The sequence below is a fragment of the Eschscholzia californica genome, unplaced genomic scaffold (assembly GCF_041429995.1).
Source record: "Eschscholzia californica isolate CP2 unplaced genomic scaffold, dmEscCali1.0.p SCAF_1, whole genome shotgun sequence".
NCBI classification, from domain to species: Eukaryota; Viridiplantae; Streptophyta; class Magnoliopsida; order Ranunculales; family Papaveraceae; genus Eschscholzia; species Eschscholzia californica.
The window spans coordinates 59,178,513-59,191,530 of record NW_028238198.1 but is presented as its reverse complement, the minus strand read 5'-3'; the positions used below and the strand labels follow the sequence as shown (position 1 = coordinate 59,191,530).

At 41.5% G+C, this 13,018-nt stretch overlaps 1 protein-coding gene across 1 annotated transcript; it reads right to left on the bottom strand.

The window, feature by feature from the left end:
* Positions 1-1,040: 1,040 nt before the first annotated feature.
* LOC147567884 (uncharacterized) lies at positions 1,041-9,790 on the bottom strand. The gene is made up of 5 exons (XM_086658666.1): positions 9,320-9,790; positions 2,920-4,501; positions 2,287-2,548; positions 1,314-1,794; positions 1,041-1,109 (listed from the first exon to the last, which is right to left on the bottom strand). The coding sequence occupies exons 1-5, from the start codon at positions 9,788-9,790 to the stop codon at positions 1,041-1,043; spliced, it is 2,865 nt and encodes a 954-aa protein (XP_086514792.1).
* Between the last annotated feature and the right edge of the window lie 3,228 nt (positions 9,791-13,018).

Genomic DNA, 13,018 nt, shown 5'->3' with positions numbered 1-13,018 from the left:
GTATGTCGCGAAGGAGCACACAGAGTGGGACTTGGAGGGGGAGATTGCGCGTCATGAGGCCCTGAAGGATGTTGACTACTACCTAGATTCTTGCTTTGACTAGAGATGTCTTTTGAGTCGTGGACTCTATTTCTTTCTTTGCTCGTATGTTTTTGTTTCAGTACTAGTTGATGGATTTCGTAAATGGGTGAGTTTTTGCCGCATTCTTTTTAAGTATTTTGACTTGAACTTGGTGAGACGTTGATTCTCACTTGTTATATTCTGAATGAAGTATTTCGTTTACGCTTATATTGTGTACACAAGTTGTGAATGTGTTCTTTGTATGAGCAATCGGGTTGCCTTTTATAAGTCGTGTTGACTTATGTTTTGTAGACTATATTGAACTTGTGTACGTATAAAGACGAGTAGAAGTAAGAAACTTAGGCTTTGGAATCCACACATAAATGAAATAATACCTCGAGAAATCCTTTATTGAGACAAGTAGTACGAGTACAAGACAATCAGGTTGTCGTCTGTAAGCCTTTTTACAAGAAGAGAGGCAATCGGGTTGCCGAGTACATGTAAAACAAATGAGCAATCGGGTTGCTAAGTATATGTAAAGAAAATGAGCAATCGGGTTGCCACTTTGTCGATGCTTGCGAATGTAGACAGACAAACGGATTGTCTTGTAGTTGAGTTTGTTGTACATTCACACCTGGTTTATGTTATCTTTTCATGCGTTTTTATTGCTTCTTCATCTGTTGCTTCTTCATATGTCTTTACGTGCATTTCGTTGTTTCTTTCTTCATGCTTGCTTGCTTTTTCCCACATCTGTTTGTCCTGTGAAAATACATCATGAGTGTGTTCCCCCCAGCCTAAGTGTAGTACTGAACTTTGTGCTGGACTTAGGCTGTGTTATCCTTCGGCAAGAGGTGTCCTTGATTTCCTGTGGGGGAAGAAACAAGTGGTCAATGGCATAGCCATTGACCCTCCGACGCTCAAGTTAGTCAAGTACTAAAAGAGAAGCGAAAGTTGAAATATTTGAGTTTAGAGTGCGGAAACTACTTCCCATTTCCTCTCGACATGTTCTTGTGAGTGTTAAACGTGTACTGGTGTGAAGATGTTTCTACCTGCACAATTTCCGTTGAGGGGCTATAGTCGGTGGAAATCCCACCGACTCTCCGATGCCTAAGTCAGTACATGTACAAGCAGGAGAGAAAACAAAGAAGTAACAATAGAGTTTAGAAATGATACAGTTTGAGATGCACGGCATTCCAACTGTTGTTTATGTCACGTCCATCTTGTGCTTGAATTTTATACGCGCCTTGTCCTACCACTTTAGTGATCTGATACGGGCCTTCCCAAGTGGGTGCAAGTTTTCCAGCACCTCTTTCTTTGGTGCTCTGGAACACTTTTCGAAGTACCCAATCTCCTACCTTAAACGTTCGAGCTCGAATGTTTCTGTTGTAATGACGTGCCACTTTCTGCTGGTAAGCTGCATTTCTAATGGCTGCCATATCACGAATTTCATCGAGCATGTCAAGATTGTGGTTGAGTTGTTGCCAATTGCTTTCTTCTTCCGTCCATTGGTAATGAGTAGACGGAAGACCTGCTTCTGCTGGTATGACGGCTTCTGAGCCGTAAGCGAGAGAGAAAGGGGTTTCTCCTGTTGGAGTTCGCATAGTTGTTCTGTATGCCCATAGGACTCCAGGTAGTTCATCTGCCCAGGCCCCTTTGGCCTTCTTCAGTCTTTTCTTTATTGTATTCATGATTGTTTTGTTTGAAGATTCGGCTTGTCCGTTAGCTTGGGGGTATCTCGGAGTTGAGAAGTTTAGTTTGATCCCCCATTCTTTGCAAAAATCTTGAAAGTCGAAACTAATGAATTGCGAACCGTTGTCGGTCACAATTTCTTTTGGAACGCCAAACCTGCAAATGACATTCTTCCAAATAAAACTTTTTACCTCTCTATCTCGAACTTGGTGGAATGCTTCTGCTTCAATCCATTTGGTGAAGTAGTCCGTCAAAGCTAACATGTACACCCGTTGCCGAGGTGCTGTAGGAAGTTTTCCTACTATATCCATCCCCCATTTCATGAATGGCCAAGGAGATAGTATTGAGTTGAGACGTTCTGGGGGGAGATGAGATGTGGGTGCGAAGCGCTGACAACTATCACACTTCTTTACGAAGTCAATGCAATCTGACCTCATAGTTGGCCAATAGTACCCGGCAGTGAGGACTCTAGTTGTTAGACTGCGTCCTCCGGAATGATTCCCACATTCTCCTGCATGTAATTCAGTGAGGACGTACCTGGCTTCTTGTGGGGTGATACACTTCAGATAAGGTCCTGAGTATGACCTCTTGAGTAGTTGTCCATCTAGGTAGGTGTATCGGGCAGCTTTAGCATGAATCTTTCTCGCTTTTCCTTTGTCTTCTGGTAATTCATCATTTTCCAAGTATCGAATCAAGGGATTCATCCAGCTATCGATTTGATCCGTAGCGGCTACCCTGAAGTAGGATTTTTCCACACTACTGGCCACTCGAGCAAAACTAGAGGAATATTTTGAGTTACCTTTGTTTGAATTGAAGAACCGAGGTTAGCGAGCGCATCAGCGTGTCCATTCTCTAGACGAGGTATCTGTGTTATGTTCATTTCTTTGAAGGACGTTTGTAACTCTTTTACGTGAGCAAGGTATGCAGTCATCTTGGCGTCACGTGCTTGATAAGTTCCCTGTAACTGGTTGACAATGAGTTGCGAGTCTGACTTAACGTCTAATCTCTGAATTCCCATTTCTTTTGCAAGTGTAAGCCCAGCTATAAGTGCCTCGTATTCAGCTTCATTGTTTGTTGCTTTGAATGCGCAACGGATAACTCGTTGTATTAGATCTCCTTCGGGAGAAGTCAGAGCTATCCCCAACCCTACACCGTTCATGTTGCTTATACCATCTACTGATAGGTTCCACTTCTGTTCGCTTTTGTCGGTTAAGCACAACAACTCTTTCTCTGCCTGTATTAGTATATTAGGTGAAAAATCAACAAGGAAATCAGCTAATACCTGTGATTTGATGGCGGTCCTTGGTTGGCATGAAATGTCATACTCACTCAGCTCCACTGCCCACTTGGTGAGACGTCCAGAAAGTTCAGGTTTGTGGAGAACATTCTTTAGAGGAAATGTCGTAACGACCACTATTGAGTGACGCTGGAAATAAGGTCTGAGTTTACGAGAAGCAGTAACCAGTGCAAGGGCAAGCTTTTCTAACCGGCTGTATCGGGTCTCTGCGTCTAGAAGTGATTTGCTCACGTAGTAGACTGGAAGTTGTTTTTTATCTTCCTCTCGTACCAGCACAGCGCTTACTGCTGTCTCCGCAACTGCCAAATAAATGTAAAGTTTCTCACCTTCTTTGGGTTTTGAGAGTAGAGGTGGTGAGGTCAGGTACGCTTGGAGTTGCTGAAGTGCATCTTCACATGCTGGCGTCCACTCAAAGTTTTTTGACTTGCGTAGGGTGGCGAAGAAAAGGTAGCACTTTTCAGAAGATTTCGATATGAAGCGACTGAGTGCGGCGACTCCCCCTGCTAACTTCTGCACGTCTTTTATGCAAGTGGGAGATGGAATGTTCATGACTGCTTGTATCTGTTCTGGGTTGGCTTCGATTCCTCTTTGTGTCACCATGTAACCTAAGAATTTTCCTGAGGAAACACCAAATGAACATTTAGCAGGGTTCAGTTTCATGTTATACCTTTTGAGGACGTCGAAGGCTTGGCGAAGGTGATCGAGATGTTGTTCCGCTTCCAATGACTTAACCAACATGTCGTCTATATACACTTCCATCATATCCCCTATCATTTCAGCGAACATTCGGTTGACGAGCCTCTGGTAAGTGGCTCCTGCGTTCTTCAAGCCGAAGGGCATTACTTTGTAGCAAAAGATGCCTCTTTCTGTCACAAAGGCAGTTTTCTCTTGATCATCAGGATGCATCAAGATCTGATTGTACCCGGAGAAGGCATCCATGAAACTGAGGAGTTCGTGTCCAGATGTAGCGTCGACTAGCATGTCAATATGTGGTAATGGAAAGGAGTCTTTTGGACACGCCTTGTTGAGGTCGGTAAAATCGATACACACTCTCCAATTGCCATTCTTCTTTTTTACCACTACTACATTAGCAAGCCAGTCGGGATAGTGGACCTCACGAACTGAACCGATGTCGATCAACTTTTGAATTTCTTCGTTGATTACTTTGTTTCTTTCTGGAGCAAACTTTCTCCTCTTTTGCTTGACCGGAGGGAAGCTCGGATCAACCTGTAATTTATGAACGACAACTTGCGGATCAATACCTGTCATGTCAGCGTGTGACCATGCGAAGCAGTCATGGTGAAGCGTGAGGAATTCTACTAGCTTTTCTTTGAGCGTAGGATTCAGTCTTGAACCGATCTGTACTTTATGATCTGTTAGCTCTGAGTGAATCTGTACTTCATCCAACTCCTCCATAGTTGGCTTGTCTGGGTCACTATGGAGTAGTTGTTCTGTCTGTAATTGTTATAAGGGAGCTTTGGGTGTCTTCAAGGTGTTTTTGTAGCAGTTTCGAGACGTGCTCTGTTCGCCTTTGACTTCACATACCCCCCACGGAGTAGGGAACCTTATAACTTGGTGGATGGTTGATGGGACCGCCCTCATGTTGTGGATCCAAGGACGTCCAAGTATGATGTTGTAGGCGGAGGGACTGTCGAGTACTACGAAGGTTGTACTCATGTTGATTCCACCTGCAAAAACAGGTAAAGAAATTTCGCCGAGCGTGTACTTTTGCTCGCCACTGAAACCGATGAGAATGGTGGGTCGGCGACATATACTCGTTTCTTCCAGTCCCATTCCTCGCAATGCATGTAAAAACAACACGTTAGTAGATGAACCATTATCAACAAGTATTCTTTTAACAAAGACGTTCGAGATAGTGAGTGAGATAACGAGAGCATCATGATGAGGGTTGACGAGCCCTGATGCTTCATTGTCAGGGAAGCAAAGAACTTGATCAGTGAAGGCATTTGAAGAGGCTTTAGGTGAGTGAGCAGCTGGGTTGGCAGCGATACGAGCACTTCTTTTGGCGGCTGAATGACTGGCTCCGCTTACTTCTGATCCTCCCGTGATAACCAAACATGTTTTTGTTGGAGTTGGTTCCTCTGGTTCCTTTGGATGAACATCTCTTTGGGCTATAGTGTTTTTCCTTTTATCTGTCAATAGGTCAGTGAGGTGACCTCTCTTCAAGAGTTCATGATGTAGACGCAGCGGAATAAATAAAGAACAATAAAATAAACTAAGAACAATAAAGAAAACTGTAAGAAACGATAAAATAAACTAAAATTCTTAATAACTTCAATGGTTTTTCTCTTCAAGGTGAATAATAACATAGACTAGATCTCCTTTAATAAGATAATAAACCTTCCTAGATAGACTCAAACTAGGATTCCTAAAATAATAAACTACTCAAACATAGAAACTTTAAAAATAAAGAAATATCAAATTAAAGTAACTTCTCCTATACTAAATAAACTACTATTATAACCAAATAGGATGTGGGCACGCGTGGACGTGGGCCCACACGTTTATGCCCCTGCATCAGCACCCTGTTCCGCAGAAGGTTCGTCCCGAACCGATTTCGATGAAGAAAACAAGTTGATGCACCCGCAGACGATGAACTTTGTCATGGCGATCCGTAATTCCCACTTCGAACGAAGTTTGCACTGGAATGGAAGGATACTAATGTGCAAGTAATCGTCAACCTCGTACCCAAACTCATATGCCAATGATTCTCGCAAAATTAACCTTAGTGAATAAATAATGTTCATCTCGCCATCTTCCCACGGTAGGCACAACCACTTAATCTTCAAGAAAGTGTGAAGTACTATGAGCAAGTGTGAAGTAAAAGTAATTGTAACAAATTTCCAAAATACTTCATCAATAGCCAAAGTATAAGCATAACCATCGCTAACTAAGATATCGATATGGAACCATGTAGTGTAGATATGCCACGCAAAATTGACTTTTCCAAGTTCATCTTGATGTAGTTTATGTACTCTAACGTGATCAATACCTGTAGCCCACTGTTTGTTTTCTTCAATTGATATGTGAAACCTAGATGGAAGTTGTTCAATTGGTATGTGATCTTTGACCATTGAGTATAGGTTCATTGTAAGAATTGGGAAATTGATCCTCTTTTTCTTAATTGTTTGAAGAAAATTTGGTAGGAAGAGATTTGATAGAGAAAGCGGCGATGTGGGACATAATTGATTCGGAAAATTCTGGGTTGTTCTTCTTGTTCCTCTTTTTCTTAATTGTTTCTCTTGTTGCTCTTCTTCTTGGTTGTGATGGGTTTTGATAATTGCTTTTTGTTCTTCTTTTCCTTCACTAAATTCTGGGTTTTGATTACTTGGGTGTGTTGATAACTGAGCTTCAACTTGAGGAGAAGATTCAAAATTTTCTGACAGAAGTGTTGGGGATATGGAAGATTCAAAATTTTCTGGTAGAAGTGTTGGGGATATGGAATAGTAAGGAGAGGTTTGTTGTGTTGGTGATGGTGTTTGACACCAAAAGATTGGGAGGGAAACAGGAACATGTTGGTGATATTGGGGTAGGGTTATTTGGGTGGTGGCTATAGATGGGATTTGAATATTATGTATAGGGAAACTAGGGGTGCCTATAGAATCCGGGTTGTAGCCTACATAACTAGGGTTTGTATATGTGTGGTGGAATGTTTGGTTGGAGAAGGGTTCCTGTAGAGAATGAGGAGAAAGATGATGTGGAGGTGCTTGTAGTTGTTGTTCCTCATTGTAAACTTGTGGGTGGTTATAAAAGTTGAATTGGGAGAAGCTGAGTTGGTTATGGGTTGAGTGGCCCAGGGTGGTTAATGGTGTTGTAGGGTATGTGGCAGTAGGTAGTGGGTTTTCGAAAAAAGTAGGGTTTGGGGGCTGATGGTCGGGTATGTGATGATATATTAGAATGAGTTGGCCAATTGTTCCAATGTTTGCGGAAGATTCGAGAAAGAGTGGGTTTGAGAATAGAGGGTAGGGTGCGGTTATGTGGGGGCTAGTAATGTTGTGTGGAGTTCTATTGGTGGTTTGAATTGGTGTAGAAGATGTGGGTGGTATACTGTTGTAGGTAAAGTGGAATGGTGGGGGTGTTGTGGGACATGGGTTGTATATTGTAAAACCAAAGAGTGTGTGTAGTTGGATTAGTGGCATAAGTGTTGGAACTTCCTGGGATGTTGAAAGTGTTGGTGGGTACTGTTGGTGGACTAATGGAAGTCGGGTAAGAAGTGGGTTGTTGGGCGGTGGATGGTGGTGGTGTCGGTAGAGATGAGGGTTCGGGGTTGCGGTTTTGGTGGTGGGGTTCGAGTGGAATGGTGCTTGGTGAATAATATTGCCGAGGGGTCTAGAATGGGTATGGTTGGGTTATACTTGGGTTGGTAGTAGATTGGTGGTCGTTGAAGGAAAAAGGTGGTGTGGTTGGAGTGGTTGTAGGGTTTATGTATGTTAATGGGAAAACCGGTAAGAGTGGTGGTGTAGTGTTGATGTGAATCGGTGGGAGGAATGTGGTCGGGTATGGGTTAGTGATAGGTTGACCAAGTAGGGGAATTGAAATTGGTGTTGTGGTTGGGAGTGGTTGTGGTGATGATGTTTGAATGGAAGTAGTAGATGAAGGAGTGGTGGTAAAAGAGGGAGACTTACATATGCCTTCGAGTTGTTTAGATAACTTCATGATGGAATCATTGACTTGATCGAATTTTTCCATATTTTCCTTCTTGTAATTTTCGAAAGCTTCTTCCAATTTTGTAACCGAGGATAACTTCTTGTTGATGTTGTCCCATTCGGAGGCAAAAGTTGGTGTCTTCTCTTTGATTGTTGGTGTAGGAACGGTAGGATTAACCATTGTGATTGGTTAAAAAAAAAAATGGCTCTGAATACCACTTGATGTAGACGCAGCGGAATAAATAAAGAACAATAAAATAAACTAAGAACAATAAAGAAAACTGTAAGAAACGATAAAATAAACTAAAATTCTTAATAACTTCAATGGTTTTTCTCTTCAAGGTGAATAATAACATAGACTAGATCTCCTTTTATAAGATAATAAACCTTCCTAGATAGACTCAAACTAGGATTCCTAAAATAATAAACTACTCAAACATAGAAACTTTAAAAATAAAGAAATATCAAATTAAAGTAACTTCTCCTATACTAAATAAACTACCATTATAACCAAATAGGATGTGGGAACGCGTGGACGTGGGCCCACACGTTTATGCGCCTGCATCAGTTCAGCTACTTCTAGTCGAAGAGCTATGCAATCAGCGGTCATGTGCCCGTGGTCAGCGTGGAACTCACACCACTTGGTATTGTCTCTCTTGTCACTAGGAGTTTTTGTCTTGGCGGGCAATCTTACTACATTGCCCATTCCTTTCATTACAGCGACTACTTCGACAGGTTCAATGTTGAGATTGTATTTTGGAATTTTGGAGCGAACAGGCGCTTGATTTTTATCACTTGGACGCCCAGAGGGGGTGCTGAATGGTTTCCTGTTCTCCCTGGACAAGGGTCCTCTGGATGTTGGATATGGTTCTGCATGTCGACGATCGGTCCTTCTGTCGGACTGTCTAGAGCGTCGATCACTGTTTCTTCCTTTATACGAGTATGACCTGTTTCGGTGGGCTTCGTCTTCTTCCCAACGAATTTCTACCCACGCCCTTGCTAATACGTCTTCCATTGTAGTGCAGTTGAACTTTGTGAGTTCTTTGTAAAGTTCTCCATCTGGTAGAAGACCTTTTCTGAAGGCGTCTACAGCAGTTTCCTGGTTACAATAAGGGATAGATACTTTCTCCCTGTTAAATCTTCCCACGTAGTCCCGTAGTGGTTCTCCTCTTCTTTGGTGGACTCGGTACAAGTCACCAGAAAGTTTTTCCAACTTTTTGCTGCTGGCGAATTGTTCGACAAAGGTATCCGTCAACTGGGCAAATGATGCAATCGAGTTATTTGGGAGGTTTGTGTACCACTGCAATGCTGGTCCGATGAGACTAGACCCAAAACTTTTGCACATGCAGGCTTCACGAAGGTCTCTTGGAATAGCTGCTGTGAACATCCTCTGTTTGTAAGAGGCAATGTGGTCATCTGGGTCAGATGTACCATCATACATCTTCATGTTCGGGAAAGAAAACTTCTTTGGCATCTCCACCAACGCGATAGCATCGACAAAGGGCGAGTTAGCGTAGCTGTGAGGAAGACTCTTTTTGAAAGGAGTGGGCATTCCTGGAATACGTGTAATCAATGCTTCCATCTCTGCCAATTTCTTTGCCATTGCCTGTTCTAGAGGAGTACCTGTAAATGTAAACGGAAGCGAATCAGAAGATACATTAACTTGAGTTGATCCATTTGTCATAGGATACATAGTAGGTAAAGTATATGGGAGAGAAGAGTAAAAGGGTGTAGTAGTTGGAAGAGTTTGATGCTTGTGCTGGGAGACACGTAATGGTGTGACTGGAGTAGCGGTAGGGATTGGAGTTGATCCTCCAACTGTTACTGGAATTTCTTGACTCGAGGGGCCCGCTCCTTCTATACTTGTAGGAACTGGTCTGGCATTTCTCGAGGTATGAATTCTGGAACCTCCTGGAGTCGTCATAGAAAGTTCAGTAATTTTTTCCTGGAGTAACTGGTTCTCTGCTCTAACCAATAGGTTCTCTTCTTCCAATGCTTTGAAGCGTTCAGAGTTCTCTCGTACTTGAGCGGTAAGTGCAGCAAGTTGAGCAGAAACGTCAAGAGGAGCAGATGTCATATTCTTTTCCATTTGGCTGATTGTCTTCGTTGTTAGTTGCTGAGGCCCCACGGTGGGCGCCAAACTGTAGACGGTGAGAAGTCTACGGGTCGGAAGTCAGAAGGTCGGAAGCGTGAACGTCTTCTAGAATTCCAAACGTCGAATTCTTGATTGATGGGCACCAACAACGTCTAGAAGAAACCTGCAAAAGAAAGTGAACAAACACGAACAAACCCGTGAAGACTTGGGGGACACCGGGATGGTGCCTGCCAAGGGCCCTCCGACGGTCAAGTCAGCAAAGTATTACAATGAATAATAAATGAAAAGCCGAGGGTATAACCGTTGATGTATAATCGGAGAGTGGCTAGGCTCGTAGAATGACCGGAGTTCGAATCTACGGGAGTGAAATGATCAGAAGTATGAGAGTAGATGTTACCAGTAGCGTCGAGCAAGAAGAAGGTTGTGATCTCCTCGAAGACGTCTGGAAGCGTCGAGCAGGAAACGTCGAGCAAGGATAAGCTTTAACACCCTTGAGGCGTCTAGTAGTGTCCACGACCAGAACCAGGTGAACTTGTATGCAAAATGTCTCAAGGATAGTCGAAGAACAGAGAGCGAGTGGAGAAAGAAGAAGTAGTATGGGTTGCTTTGCTCTGCATTCGATGTCTGAGAAATGAAAGTGCTCCTCTTTATATAGGCTTGAGGAGTGATCCGTTGGGGGAAGTAAAGGCTTGACCGTTACAGAGTAAATGCATGGCAAGATACCTGGGATGTGGTGACGTGTGCACGAGTTGTACATGCACAACGGTTGTGCATGTTCTCTGGTAATGACTCTCAGTGTGCATGTACATGGTCTCATTATTTATGTGAGACGTTACCATGTTATGCCTTTCATCAATGGGGGAATATTCGTTTTTGGAGTTACGTTGACCAAGTCTGAGATCTTTGTCATTATGGATATTTTTGACATATAGAGGATCTCTTCATTAAATAATCTCTTACACGTGGTGCGTGGAGATATAGACGTGTCGATCGCCAGACATGTGGAGATTCGGGCGTGTGGAGTTTTGTGCATGTGGAAACTCTTTGCACGTGATTGGGCCTTGACACGAGTTTTAAGGTCTAGTTGACGAGGGTCCATTAAGAGACTTCTGGGTTGGGCCCAAACAAGGACAAGCGAGCCGAGTTGGGCTTGACGTCTCAATGGACATTTTATCGTCGAGGGCCCAGGTGTAGTTTTTGGTCAACACAACCACCACAACCTATATCCAAATCCCTAAGCCCCACCACCCGTCTTGTCTTTTATCCTCTCATCTTCATCTTCCATTTTTGTCTTCTTCAAAAAAAATTCCAAAAATAAAACTTATCTTGCCAAAAAAGGATCAATGCAGAGAGAACTGGACAAATTCAAATCAGATCACCCACTTCAGATAGGCATAAAGGTTTACAAAATCAGGACTAGTTACTCGACCTTTTCTTCCGAAGAATAGACTCGATCTATTCTTGAGAACTGTTCTTTTGAAAGATAAACTCTAGGTTTTCAGATATGTTCTTAATGCTTGAAGATGAAGTTTGTTATTAACGCTTGGAGATTAAGTTTGTTCTTAATGGTTGAAGATCGATTTCTTCAGATCGGGGATAGACTCTGAAAATTCCAGGACCCCTTTCTCCTAGTCTCCTCTTTGTCTATCTCTCTCTATTTGAAATTTAATGAAAATAATAAGGGAGAAACATTATGTTTCTCTATCTACTGCTTTGGATATTTGAGATCTATTTTTTAAATCGATTTTTGAGATACCTGTTCAGATCTTCGCCATTGGTATATTGGAGATGAGATGGAGCGGTGGGTGAATAGAGACCAACCAATTTCACTATCACTTCAAAAGCATTTGATGAAGATGAAGGTTTTGTCGAAATTGACATATTCAAAATGTACAACTCTACTAATCCCACATACTGATCTTCTCTATCAATTTAACTGGAGTGGTTATTGGTATTTGTTGCCATTAATGGATATCAATCATGGGGTATTGCTTGTCTACCCAGTCCACCAATTATTCTCCTGATCTTTTTTCAATTTCGCTATTCACATCTATTATTTGATTTTATTTATTTTTTTGGATCCGATTTATTTTACTATTAATGAAGATGACAATTGAAAAGATGATGATGGTGGTGGGGGGATTTCTTCATATCCGTCAATTAGAGAGAGATGATAGAGAAAGAGTACCCAATTAAAGATAGAGAAAAACATGAAATAGAAAATAAAAAGAATTAGAAAAAAGAAAAGAATTTACAGAATTGCCATAAGAGCAAAGTTGGTACATTTGACAAAAATTGGGGGCCAAAACGAATTGTCTGACACAATTTGGGCCAAAACGGGCAGTTGGTCACAAATTCTGGGCCAAAACGAAATTAACCGTTAACTTTTTTATACTCTACTTAAACTCACATTTCTAATTAAACTTTTACATTTTTAACTAAAACTCATACATTAATAAGATTAAATATCTTAAAATATGAAAAAAAAATTATTTCGAAAATAGTTCAAATATGTGTTTCAGACATGCATGAGATCACACACATTTTCCGCACACCAGAAATAACCCACACACGTATTTAAGACAAACACAATTTTTAAGTCTAAGTCGATCGCTTTAAAGTTTGGAAATCTCGCAACCTTGATTTAATTTTGGGTAGAAAAAAAAATAGTTGTTTGGGTCTAAGCCCCTCATGGGTTGGAATGGTTCTATAAGACTTTAGGGTCCGTTTTTTATGTGGGAAATGGAGTAAGAAAATCGATTTTCTTACGAAAATTGATTTTCTTACGGAAATTGATTTTTTGTTGTTTGATTTAACCAAAACGTGGGAAAACCACTTTCTCGTGAGCAAAAAAGTGGGTAAAAGAAATTGTACCACCTAAAAGGTGGTCAAACTATATTTCCACTCTTATTGTCAAATTGCACTCTCTCTCCTCTCGTACCCATCGACCATTCTCTCTCGCTCTGCATACTACTTTATCCCTCTAACTCTATTCGCAATCAATCCCTAAAATTAAATGACTACAATTCTCATTTCAGAAATTTATGTAGTCATTTATTTCTAACATAATTACCCCTTTTGGTTTCAATGTGTAATTATTAAATCACAATTTCCAGGCTAATTTGTTTCCATTCAATCACTAAGACTTTCAGATTTGAAAATTTTAGTTTAGGCTCCATAAAATTTTCATTCTTAAAATGTGACGTATTT